This window comes from Fundulus heteroclitus, chromosome 2, assembly GCF_011125445.2.
Source record: "Fundulus heteroclitus isolate FHET01 chromosome 2, MU-UCD_Fhet_4.1, whole genome shotgun sequence".
In the NCBI taxonomy this organism is placed as follows: Eukaryota; Metazoa; Chordata; class Actinopteri; order Cyprinodontiformes; family Fundulidae; genus Fundulus; species Fundulus heteroclitus.
In genome coordinates this window covers 339,406-352,675 of record NC_046362.1, presented here as the reverse complement: position 1 = coordinate 352,675, position 13,270 = coordinate 339,406, and the positions used below count along the sequence as shown (strand labels likewise).

Sequence of the window (13,270 nt, the reverse complement as noted above, 5' to 3'; positions counted from 1 at the left end):
TAACTTAACCGAAGAGTTCCGCTGACTGAGCACACAGGATCTGGTAGAGCAGGACATGTTGCACATGAGAAGCTAAGTGAAGTGACGTTCTGGAAATCAACAAAGGATTGAAGAAGATATGACCGTTTGAATGTTTGTTACTCTGCAAAGAAGATTAGGGAGAAAACAGGGGTCCGTTCTTCGTACGTTGCTTAAAACATCCGAGATCAAATGACACATCCAAGATGATTTCATCCGGCTAATCATGATCCGGCTAATTGGGTTCTTCGAACACACCTGTTGTTTATGATTAGTATCGCTGGATTGAGTTATCTGAGATAACTGCGCGTTCATGCGTTTGTTTAAACAATGATCAGCAATGCTGCTATTGGCTGTTCAGCATGGCCAAAGAACGCCCACAGTTTTTCTCTCAAGCAGAACAAGAACTTTTAGTGGAAGGTTATGAGTCATTAATTAAAATGACAGGGAACACCTCAAAATCTGTTAAAGCCAGGAGAGAGGGCTGGCAAAAAGTAAGCAGACAAATTAATGCGTAAATACTGTCCATGGTAGATGTTTCTTTCACTTTCCACAGTATGAATTTTTGCATTTTAATAATTTCATATTTACCTTGTTCTTTTGTGGCCCCACACACCTAAATCAAATAGCACAATTAGCTCCTCAGTATGCAGTCAGGTTCTTCAGAGTCCTGCTAATTAACTGATTATTTGACTCAGGCGTGTCAGACCAGGGACACATCTAAAGGTTGCAGGACACCAGCTCTCGAGGACTGGAGCTGGACACCCCTGCACTAGAACATGGGGACAAGTAAAAGTGATATACAAGAATATTCTACAAAATGGTAGCCTTTAATTATTATACTTTATTTTAAAAAGGCACTTGTTATGTCAAGAGATCCAAATTTTGGTGTCATTCCTTAGACACTGGAACAAAAGGGTGCGGGTAAACTGGGAATTTTAACAAAAAAACTCTTTATCTATAAAAAATTAAGTTATTCCTGTTTCAAGTCATACACAGTTTACACGGTAAAACTGTATTTCTCCGTGTGTACATAATCCATCCATAGTTTTTTGTAATAAAATATACGGCTCGACAGGAAGCAAGACTTTCAAAGTAAAACTAAACTTCACAATAAAATGGCCTGAACAAATCTTCTTACTGAATATGATAAAAATAAAAAGCAAACCATCATACAAATAACTTAAATATTTTCTGTTTATGGCTCTAACACCACTTTTTCCTCTTTAAAAGCCACTGTTAAATGATGTGTTTGTCTGTTTATAACAGCCACCAAGAAAAATCTCTGTACAATTACACTGTTGCGCTGCGCCAAAGGATCCTGTCTATTGCGCAATACGCGATTAATTCGAAAAACTCAGACTTCCCTATCTCCTCCGCTTATACAGCTGCGATCTAATCCTGTTTACATGAAATAAGCCTGCAAGCGAGCAGGCTTAAGCTTGCGCACATGTTGCAATGACAGCAAGTCCAAGATGAGTTTCGAAGAACCGAACAATCCAACATCATGCCAAATCGTCAACAATCAAATCCAGCTAACTGAGTTAGGGACGTACGAAGACCCCAGGTCTCAAAGTTTCTTTAGAATTAACCCCAGCGAGGGGGGTGTTAACAAATGCTGTTGATTTGAATTACTTTGCATACCTTGCAGCAACACCTCCTACCCCTTCAATGTCTGTTAGTAGAGGGTCTAGATCAACCCACAACACAGTTTTGTTCATATAAAGATAATTTACAGTTCTGCATTACAATATTTGTGTTAGATCTGTGCATTGAACAAAAATCTTTCAACTGTCCAAATAATTACACCAAATTTAACGGTAACACATACACACACATGCAAACCAAAAATTAAGTAAAAAACGTAAACTGTTCTAACTTACAAAATTGACAGGAAATGGGGTTGACAGAAAAGGGGAAGACATGTGGCGTAGGTCCACAGGCTGGGACATAAACCAGGGAATCGTGTTGAGGACTGAGGCCTCTGAACATGGGTCGCATGCTGTACTGTAGGCAAGCAGTTGTCAGAGACTCGCTGCTCTACCACTGCCCTGGGGTCCAGCGGACATTGTCATTTGTTTTCTTCTTCTTTAGCACACCATACAGTGACTGTAGAAGTTGTCTTGCCCTGTGGAGGAATGGCTTGTAAAAATCAACCATCCCAATTACTCCTGCAGGGCTTCCACAGTCAGTGGTCACAGAAAATCTGATACTGCTTACACCTTATTTGTTAATGGAACAGTGCCACAAGTGGAAATGCGGTGGCCCAAAAAAATCTAAATTGCCATTTGGCTTTACAATCAGGCCTTGTGCCGCCAGATGCTGAAAACCTGATGTACCTGTAGGTGTGACTGTGACATGTTCTGTTTAGTAAAGCCACAAGGCTGACATCCAAATATACCAAAAGGAAGGACCTGCCCAGGACTGACTTATCGGCAACAAGCTTTTTCCTTTGTGTCTTTGCGTAGTGATCCCTGCCACCACTAATGACTCACCACCTTTTGAGTACATTGCAAGAAGCTCAACAGTGGCCGCTGGTGATTTAGGAACCATTGCCTGGACACTGAAGCTGTTAGTAGCTGGGTGTATGCAGTCACTCGCTAGCAAGTGGTAGTCTTGATTGAGCAGTAATGGAGAGTTGGTGAGGACAGGAGCTGTCAGAGGAAGAGGTGGATGAAGAAGAAGCCACCATCGTCTGTACCCAACAGGAATCTTATGCTTTCTACAAGCTTGAGAGCTGTGACAGAGAGTTTTTCAGATCTTTATTAGACAGAGAGGGAGTAGGATGGTGGAAGATGCTATTTGAGAGTGGCATATATTCCATGGATCAGGGAGTCTGGTGCAGGATCATTGCTCATTATAATAATATTTGTGTCCCCTAAACAAATTGCGCACAAAGCAAATTGTGCTTCACTGTGGATGAACTATGAAGAAGGGTCATGAAGCTTGTCATGAATAAAACGTAATAGGAGTAATAATTTGTAATCAAATAATCTTATTGTATTTAGATTATATATTTAGAATTATTTATCCTTTGGTGATTAACTCCAAGGCTTTGAGGCTGGAAGGCCTCCTTCCCATCACATCAATTTTGAGTTCCCTCTGCAGATTCTTGATTAGATTAAAGGACTGGGCCACTCCAACAAATTCATTATTAATATTGATGTTGTTGTTGTTGTTGTTGTTATTACTTTCAGTCAGAAGAAACACATTGCTCAAAGGAAAGGATAACTGTAAACCTCAATCTGCCTGATGAATTAACAATTTTAAGTATAAGCTTCAGATTCTTGTACACACAACAATATAGTGATGTACAGAAATTGTCACTACAGCCAAAACAGTTCCTTTATTGTCATCCCATTGTATATTGCTAGTACACCTCACAGTGCAAACTCAAACTCCATCAAGTGTTGGTAATTCAATCTAATGCTTCTGCAAAGCATTAAGCATCTAGTGAGCTTATTTTATTGACTGTCAGATGCTCTAGAAACTGCCTGGAACACTATTGCTTCCCTACTGTTGCCACGACTTATGCCGTGTGATGCCATTTCTACCCCAGTGCTTTATGTGTCCTGGTCTGCATGTGTGACATGTTCAGCCCAAATCAGGACAGTCCTTCTGAGTATTCAACATTTTATGATAGTGAGATTTTGTATTGTAGAATTTTTACTTATAACAGGTGTTTTTTTTTTCTTTAACATGTGTCTGAAGCAGCTGTTCAGCAGAATGCACTCCTATAGATAACATTCTGTTTTGCAACCAGATTATTGCTGCAGGGTCTTGCCACCAACACTCATCTCTTTGGTTTGAAGTTAGATCTCAGCAGCTGTGAGGTACACACCACATCAACATATGCAACACTCTTAGTTTTTAGGTTACAATCTTAAGCAGCACAAATAAAACTAAAATGTGTTTTGTATTTGTGCGTAGCTGTGTTCAGCTGGGGCCCAAGTGATACAAGAGCACATCTCTGAGGCTACAGCAATCAGAAGTCTGGATCTCTCTGACAACAGTATGTAAAACCCCACTAAGTTCCACACTCTGTGCACTGCACACTCTAACATCCATACCTACTTTTGTCTGCTTGAGATAAGGCTGGTGTGCAACCTAGGGGGAGCTACAGGGGACGCATTGAATAGATCCAAGTACAAACAAGCCTGACATTCAATTTTCAATTCAATTCAATTTTATTTATATAGCGCCAAATCATGAAACATGTCATCTCAAGGCACTTTACAAAATCAAGTTCAATCATATTATACAGATTGGGTCAGATTATACAGATTGGTCAAAAATGTCCTATATAAGGAAACCAGTTGATTGCATCAAAGTCCCGACAAGCAGCATTCACTCCTGGGGAACCGTAGAGCCACAGGGAGAGTCGTCTGCATTGTACATGGCTTTGCTGCAATCCCTCATACTGAGCAAGCATGAAGCGACAGTGGGAAGAAAAACTCCCTATTAACGGGAAGGAAAACCTCCGGCAGAACCGGGCTCAGTATGAACGGTCATCTGCCTCGACCGACTGGGGTTACAGAAGACAGAGCAGAGACACAACAAGAGAGACAAAAAAGCACAGAAGCACACATTGATCTAGTAATCTGTTCTACATTAGATGGTAGTAGCGGGTGAGCCGTCTTCTCTGGATGATGTCACAGTTAACAAAACGCCAGACCAGGTGTACCTACTATGAAGAAAAAGAAAGAGAGCAAAAAGTTAAAAGCTGAAATGACGACAGTCATTTCAATGTAATACAATGCAAAACTGGAGAACAGTAGACATATAGAGACATGCTCCCACTTTCCTGCCATCACACAACAATCGCAAAATATTTTGAGAACAAAAGAATGTTTCCTTCTTCCAGGTTCAAATACGATAGTGAGGGATTGCTGAATTTGTGGTGAAACAATTCCTAAACACAAATAAAAAAATGCATCCTGACAATGTAGCCACAGATGTCAGATATTCTATTTAATTTAATACCATTGACTTAATTTAAATAGATCTAATTCACAAAAAGGTATGGCTAAGGCATGTCATGATAAACAGATCTTATTCAGATTCAGATTTATAGAATTCAGTACAACTCAAATAATTCCAGTACAGTTCAATTAACATAGGTATAAATTCACAGACAATTACAAACATTTCAACTGCATCCAGTTATAAGACAAACCAGTGAGATTAAGTGGATCATCGAATGTCAGTAAGTATAACCAGCAGACTACATCTAGTGTTCACTACAACAATTCCTTTGTAACAGGAAGAAACTTCCAGCAGAACCAGGCTCAGGATTGGTGGCCATTAGCCTTAAGCACAGTACAGAGACATAACTATAGATTACATAATCAAAACTTGGACAGATGTGGATTATTTGCTTCTCAATTCTGTTTGAAACTAATCAGCAAGCTTATTAGACCTCGCTGCCTTAGCATATTGAGAAAAGAGGAGGGTTGACTGAAACGCCGTTGTACGCATTAATATTATGAAATGAAACGAGTTGTTGAAATATTTCATGAATGCTCACTTAGAGAGTCAGAACATAGTGCTTCTGGGTCCTTAATATAAATTGTTAGGTTTATAAACAGCTGCCTGCTCATCTCTCCTCCTTTAACAATTCTTGCCTGAGAGGGATGAAAGGCTCTTATTAGTAGTTTGTTCCCATACCTGTAATAGAAATCATCGTATTACTGTGTGCTGGTTGGAAAATAAAAATAACTAACAGTAATAGCATATATCTTTACAGACTTTACATCCAGGACTTGTTTATGTCTAGGGTCAGGAAAAAGGCTGCCAACACCTTTACAAACCCCACACATTCTGGACTTCTACCTGCCTGTTGCCACTTTAGAGCACCATTAGCTAAAACCAGCTGCCAGGGAGACAGCTTCTTCCTCCAGCACCTCATAGCCTGATTATTCAACTACATTGATGTGAAACAAAACAAGTAGATTGTATTTTCACATTACAACCTCACTTTTTTCTTTTCTCTATATAAAGAACTAATATATATATATATATATATATATATATATATATATATATATATATGCCAATCATAATCACATTCATAATCACAATCATAGCCACATAGATCTGATTCTGATTCTACTAAAGGTGAGACAGCTATTACAAACCTTTTTACTGTATACAAAAATAAATTCCTTCTCTGAGGGAGAATATGTATTTGAAACTGAATCAGAACCACACTTCAATCTGAACTAAGCCTTTTGATGTCTTGGTGAATCATAAGTCATCAGCTTTGTGACAGTGTCTTCCATGTTTCACCCATTTTTGTGTTATTGCAGGTTTTGAGAATGATATGGTGACACTGGTTCTGTCTGTTGGGCGATGCCAGTCTCTTCATCACCTTGCTCTTGGGAGGAACTTTGCCATGAAGTCCAGGTGTGGTGAAGAAATCACAAAATTAATTTTGCTCTACAAGTTGCTCATTTAGACTGAGCAAGATTTACAAATCATCTGCCTGGTGCGTCTCCATCATGTTAAACAGCTCTGACTGAAAGTTGAAGTGTTAGTTGCTGTCGGATAAGGCCTCATAGTGTCGGCTTTGTTTCAGTTTGGCAGGGTTTGTTGTCCTATTTGCTCAGGTCAAGAAAAACAGGTGACTACATACACATTTGTGTGCACATATAAAGACATGCTTTCAAATGGAAAAATAAACAATTGGAAAGGCCCCTGATGTTGAGATTGCAATTTGGAAAATCAAAGTTTCAAACATACATGCACAGACTTACACATAATGGATATTTAGAGGGTCAATTCCTCCAACCTTGGACAGTGGTCAGAAACCAATGGAGAACCCATGCTTGCACATGGCAGACGAAGCACACTCTACTAGCCCCCACTGTCATGCTTGCTGATAATATGAAGGACCCCAGTGCAGATATTCTTATAAGCCTCTTTAATAAATAACATAAAAACTTGCAGGTGGTATGGCACACAGAGAACAGGATATGTAACTAAGGCAGAAAAGCAGACAGACTGATGGAGAAATAGAGCAACAGACAAAGGGTAGTCTAACTGAAGAAACCGGCAATGGGTAATGACAACCAGAGTTTATATGCAGCGGGAACTGTCGAGAAAGGCACGGCAAAACAGGTGTGAGCCATTAGATGATGATATGGAACAGCTGAGGCTGATAAGTGCAGAGGGAGCTGAGGGAAGGAGCGTAATGACCACAAGAGCTGAATGGAGATAAATGAAACCCCAGGAAAATCTACCAGAGGCCTGGGAGCTTGAGGATTCTTCTGAGGATCTTAGCTGTTCTCTTCTGGACTGAAATGTCTGATGTTTCTCCAGGTATCTGTTGGAGCCACTTCTCCAGAGTGGGGGTTACTGCCCAGAGTGCTCTAATGACCACGGGCACTACAGGCTTGATGGGCGATTGGGTGAATGTGGCTATAGTGTACAGTGCTTTGGGTGGTCAGCATGACTGGAAAAGCACCTTCCAGACTCTTTATATTTCTTCCAGAGCCCTTGGCATTTCTCCAGTTTCTCATGCTCTTTTTTCCTGATGTTTCCATCACTAGGGATGGCCACATCGATCACAACGGCTGTCCTATGCTGCTTATCAATGATCACAATGTCTGGTTGGTTGACCATTACCATTTTGTCTGTATCTAGAAGTCCCACAGGATCTTAGCTCAGTCATTCTCCATCACTTTGGGAGGTGACTCCCATTTTGACCTGGGGGTCTCCAGTTGGTATTCTGAACCGATGTTTCTGTACACTATACCAGTCACTTGGTTATGGTGTTTCATGTATTCATTCCCTGTTAGTATTTTACACCCTGCTGTGATATGCTGGATGGTCTACACCTGGGATCTTGCCTGGTATGGTAGATCTAGGCCTCTATTGCTCTGGTGCTCAAGGCCTGTTCCTGTGCTGTCATGATCAGTGCTTTCCTTAAGTCCAGCCCTAGCTAGCCATTGGTAGGATTTGGTCATATCAGCCACATCAGCCAACTGTTGGTGGTAGATCCCATGTAGGGGTTTTTCCTCCCATGATGGTTCCTTCAGTTCCTTCTCTTCCAGCTTCCATTGTCTCAGACATTCACTGAGCACTTCATCCCTTGAGGTCATCTTCCTGATATATTCTTGGAACTTGGATGTCTCATCTTTAATAGTGGCTCTGATGCTCACTAGGCCTCTGCTTTCTTCGTGATGCTTAGTGTATAGCCTGTGGATACTGGATTTGAGGTGGAATCCACCATGCATGGTGAGTAGCTTTCCTGTCTTAAGATCAGTGGTCTGGATTTCCTCTTTTGGCCAACTTATTACCCCAGTAGGGTAATAAGTCTGACTCAACACATAGTTACAGTCTTTCCCTCATATCTTGTTTGGTCAGTTTTTATACTCAGCAATTTGGTTTAGAGCTAGGCTAAGGTTAGCATATTTACTCTGCTTTAATAGAAGTTGTTCAATTTCAGTGTAGTTCCAGTCAATTGTGTTCAGACTAGACTTACAGAAAAAAACTAGCTCTTTTTTCTGAAACTTAAAATTTAAAATATCATAATACCTAATGATATTATTTAACCCAGCCTCTGGGCAGCTTTCTGGCCTGCCCCAAGAGAATCAGGTTTATATGTGACTTACTTTGGTAATGTGATTGTTAAAAACTGGCAGTGCAAAACACAGTTATACTTTTTGCTTGAGCTTATGTTATTAAAGACCTAAAACAAGCATCTTTGACTAATGTTATTAGGGCCCTGAGATTGGATTAAGACATCATTTATTATATGTTACAAACATAACAAAAATAATTACATTTGGTTCCAATTCCCTGTATAACTTTTCTCATATTTTGCTCTATGTTTTATCCATGCTTTCATCTCAATTCGGAGTAGAGCTCTCACCGACCTTCTTCATCGTATAGCGCAGCTCATTCAGGATGAAGAGTGTGTGAGTGATATTATTTTCCACTAATTTTATTCACTGTTTTTTTTACTTATTAACATTACTCTGTCTTTGCAGCTAAATCTTAGCTGATAAAAAGAATGACTATCCCTTTGGACTCATAATCCATATTTAGGATCATTTATATAATTTATTTAGACTATAGTCTAGTACCTCTGTGGTGTAGCAGGCTAAGTGCGCATTTCTAAAATGGGGAACCTGTTTTCGAATCCTGGTCATGTCTAACCTGATGGATGTAGTTCCGTCGCAACACATGTGCGAAGCTCTGCGGAACAAAATCCATCTGGCGAGTGTCAGGTTAGGTCGCGTCAGGAAGGGAAGTCTTGTCAAGTCTGTGTGCAATTGGTAAAGACTTGCTGTGGGGACTCCTGAATAAGGGAACTGCTGAAAGGACTTCCTTTCGGGACCATGGTACCCAAGGTAAAGCTGCTTTCACATAGGAAGCAGCATGCACTGTGCTAACTACAGGGTGGGAGAGAGGTGCTGAACTGGGCACAAAATGCTGGCAGATACGTAAAAGAGGATATCAGTTGTTGACAAAGATACCGGCAGTTACTGTCACATGGTACTAACTCACACCAGAGTAAACTGATTGTAAGAAAAGACAGTTTAATTACCTAACAGCTTTTGCTGTTCAAAAGTCTGTTTTTAAATGGTGAATGGCTTTAACTAGTCAATGTCTTTAACTAGTCCAATGACCCCAAACACTACAATCAGTCATTCACAACCTGATAATGGTGAGCTATGTAAGTAGCCACAGCTGCCTTGGGGCAGACTGACAGAAACAAGTAGACCACCACCAGCAGGTGGGTGAAGTGTCTTGCCCAAGGACATAATGCAACATCAAGCAACACAGACACAATCATGTGTCTTAAAGCAGTTCCCAACGTCCAACGTTTCTATGTGAAAGTGTTCATAGAACCTTTTCGGAGTGTGATATCTTTTATTCTTCTTTAAGTAAATGTACTTTCTAGATAAGGCCTTTCTAAGACACAATATGATTTTGGTACAGGCATCAAAGATTTGGTCCAGATAGCCAACATAGAGTTCTAGATAATTTTTAATTCTCAATTTTCTGTGTGTGAATGTCTGCAGCCCCTGCAGTCTCTCTCAGTCTGTGACTCTAAGCTGAAGACAGGGATGCACATTCTGCTGAGTGCTCTGGGGGGCCATGCTACTCTGGCTGAGCTGGACATCAGTGGAAACAACATTGGAGACATTGGAGCCAAAATGCTCGCTAAAGCCCTGATGACCAACACCAAACTCAGGTGCAGAAACAAGCACAAACTCCTAAGCTGATGTCCCACTACTTCCGGTCTTGCTATGTATTTTAATGTGCTGAATAACGCCTGTTATATGGGTCTACATATGAGGAAATCAAGATAAGTTTGCACAACATCCACTTCTGTCATGTCTTTGAAGAATGCGTTTTTGTTTTGGTACTCTTCCACCTTAATTTTTCATGGAATAAATAGCACAGAATACAGCATGTGGTATGTGACATTTGACATGATGTCAATGCTTGAGGACCATATGACAATCAGAGGATGAAACTTAAATGATCAGTAAGTGCTCCCATGTGGTCAAATATTTATTAACTGAATTAATCAGAAAGTAGGGTGGACAGCTTTCAGTAGGCCCATGCTAAGCACTCATCATTCACTGCCTGCACAGCATAACATGAGAACAAATAATTTTAGTGCTGGTCCATTGCTGCAATATTAGGATAACATATGTGTCATTTTCATAGCCGTGGCACCATATAGGTAAATACGTATAACTTAAAGGTGTTTTTATGGCATCTCAAAATTATCTAGGTAATGCATCCAAATTTTCCAACATGTCCAAATAATTTGTTGCAGCATGACTTAGCTGGAGATCAAATTTTGTATGAATGCCGCTGGAGCATTTCTTAGCATCAGATATCCAAGGCAGATACGCATTTGTGTGATGGGGTATTATTAGACAAAGTATTGGTGATCCATAAATTTCACATAGTTTATAAATACTTTGTTTCATTTCATGATATTGTAGATCTAAATAGGGCACCATAAGAACTGTGTAAATAACATAAAACTGAGGTTTTCCTTATTTAAACAAAATCTGAAACATCAGTAAAATGATCAAAATAAATGGGAAATCTAAAAAGTGAAACCAACAAAGTTAAAAACACGTCAGTTATTTATCTTAAGTGCAAATGACATGAATCTTGACCTGTTCGGCCATGTTTTGTAAACCAAAAGGTTATTCCTGATGATCTATTTAATATTAAAAAGTGCACCTGTTTTTAAAAAAAAAAAAAAAAAAAAAAAACACAATGCAGCCATTCGGGCTAATTTGAGTGGACTGGAGCGCCGCTTAGCGACTGAGGATAGAGGCTGAAGTGACGTCAGCGTCAGAACGACTTCCAGTTTTGTGGCCAAGAACAGCAGCCAGCTCCCCAGACTGCTCACCCTCCGCTGCTGTCTGGTACATCCTCTGGTCTCCTTCTCATCCTGCTTTCAATAAACGCAGTAAAACGTGGCTCTGTGTGTGGCTGAATTCGGGTTCCATTCCACAATCTCTGATACATAGCAGACAGTTAAAGTTTTTGGAGTTTTGTCAGTTATAGGTCACGGCTATCCCTTCACATTGTATTGCAGCAGTTTATTTAAATTTCCTAAGGATCCTGAAAAGTTTTGAAGAGGGTGAAGTAGGTCAGGCAGACTCGTGAAGTGTGGCAGAAGAGCCCTCTAGCGCGTCTATTCTGTGCTCTGAACATTTTGAGTCGGATCGTTTTGATTTTGTTCCCACCTTTTGAAAGAGTCACTTGGTCGTTCACCACAACACAAACACGTGCTGCCGCCTACAGCCGTACCCTGTCTGAGCTCGGACCGAGTAGTAATCAGTAGAGACACGGAGCCAGTGTGCAGACTGGGCCTGGCGGCTCTTCCACTTCAAGCTGCACATCCCAACCCACTCCTAGAGTTGCTGTGGTCAAGCTAAAGAAGATACAGGTAAGATCCAAGATCTTATTAACAGTTTAATCATGACAACCTTTATTGAATATTACAATCATGCCATAATTGGGATAGAAAAAAGTATGAGAGAAATTACATTTTTCTCCTTTGTTAAGAGTATCACATTATTCTAAAGAACTGGAGTTAAATTAGTCAGCTGTGTTTAATTGTGTTACTACTAAACACCAATAAGTATTAGATATTAGCAGAATCTCAGTATTACGGTAATAGAATTGTTTTTGTGTGTGAGCAATTATTGATTACAATGGGACCATAAACCAAATTTTTGCGTGTGCACTATCCAAATTTTGTCCCTTTAGTTTTTATCTCGTTATCGTCATGGTTTTTATAGGTTTTGCCCACATGCAGACACAATACGGAAGACAATGCGCAGTTTAAGATGTTTTATTTAAATTCAGACTACAGAGATCGATTCTGTTGATGGGATCTGTCGAGGTCTGAACGAAAAGGAGAATTGTTAAGAGAGATCGAACCAGAGAAAAATCTCCAGAAGCCTAGCCGCTTACCATTTAGTTGGGCAAACCTAACCGGGGAAGCAGTGACGAGGGAACTCTGAGACCGAATGCTCACGGTAGATAGTTGGTGGTTAGCGGCTGGAGGGCGGACTGATGGTAAGTCGGAGAGGGATCCGGAGCGAGCCATGGCAGGCAGGAGTGACAGATGGAGCAACCAGAGTGCGGAGGAACCAGCAGAATCCAGGGAAGGGAACCTCAGGCCCAGCTTGGCATTACCAAGTGATTAAGAGGGGGAACGCCAGAGCAACATCTGAGCTTGAGGGATTCTTAGAAGCTGGGTCGTCGAGAGAGACGTCAAGGCGGGTGTGTAGTCCAAACAAAAACTAAGAAAAAACAGGAGATCCAAATATTAGTCATATTTCAGAGATACGAAAAAACTCACAAGTTCAGGTTTCTAAGATCTGGTCAGAGGCCACGTCGTACCACGACTGGGTAAGGCTCTGGCGTCTCCCATCTGTCTGTGCCTTCCTTAAGACGCCAGTGAACACTGCTCCAAACGAGACGCAGGTGTGGGCCACGCCCCCCCCCCCCCAACCAACTAGAACCACCTGTGGAGCAGAGTTAGAACACAGACCAAACAGAGAACCCTGACAGTTATCAAGAATCTTTGTTGTCAATATGTAACTACAATGAAGTCATGGGAAGACACTGATTCACACAGACACAAATCAAAGAAACCCATGTAAAATTGAAGAATAAATATTCCTAGAGAAGAAACTCAAAAATGCAAGAACACACACACACAAATCCGCAAGTCAAGACTCGATGCAGTCTGCTGGGG

The 13,270-nt window shown here is 40.7% G+C and overlaps 1 protein-coding gene across 1 annotated transcript in view; it reads left to right on the top strand.

Annotated features, from left to right (window-relative positions):
• The window catches only part of LOC105919268 (capping protein, Arp2/3 and myosin-I linker protein 2), a 178,936-nt gene that overhangs the window by 63,603 nt on the left and 102,063 nt on the right, over positions 1-13,270 (top strand). Inside the window, exons 17-21 of the mRNA XM_036145274.1 lie at positions 3,782-3,851; positions 3,949-4,030; positions 6,327-6,423; positions 8,885-8,939; positions 10,050-10,222. Coding sequence (XP_036001167.1) covers positions 3,782-3,851; positions 3,949-4,030; positions 6,327-6,423; positions 8,885-8,939; positions 10,050-10,222 — 477 coding nt within the window. The remainder of the gene's footprint in view (positions 1-3,781; positions 3,852-3,948; positions 4,031-6,326; positions 6,424-8,884; positions 8,940-10,049; positions 10,223-13,270) is intronic.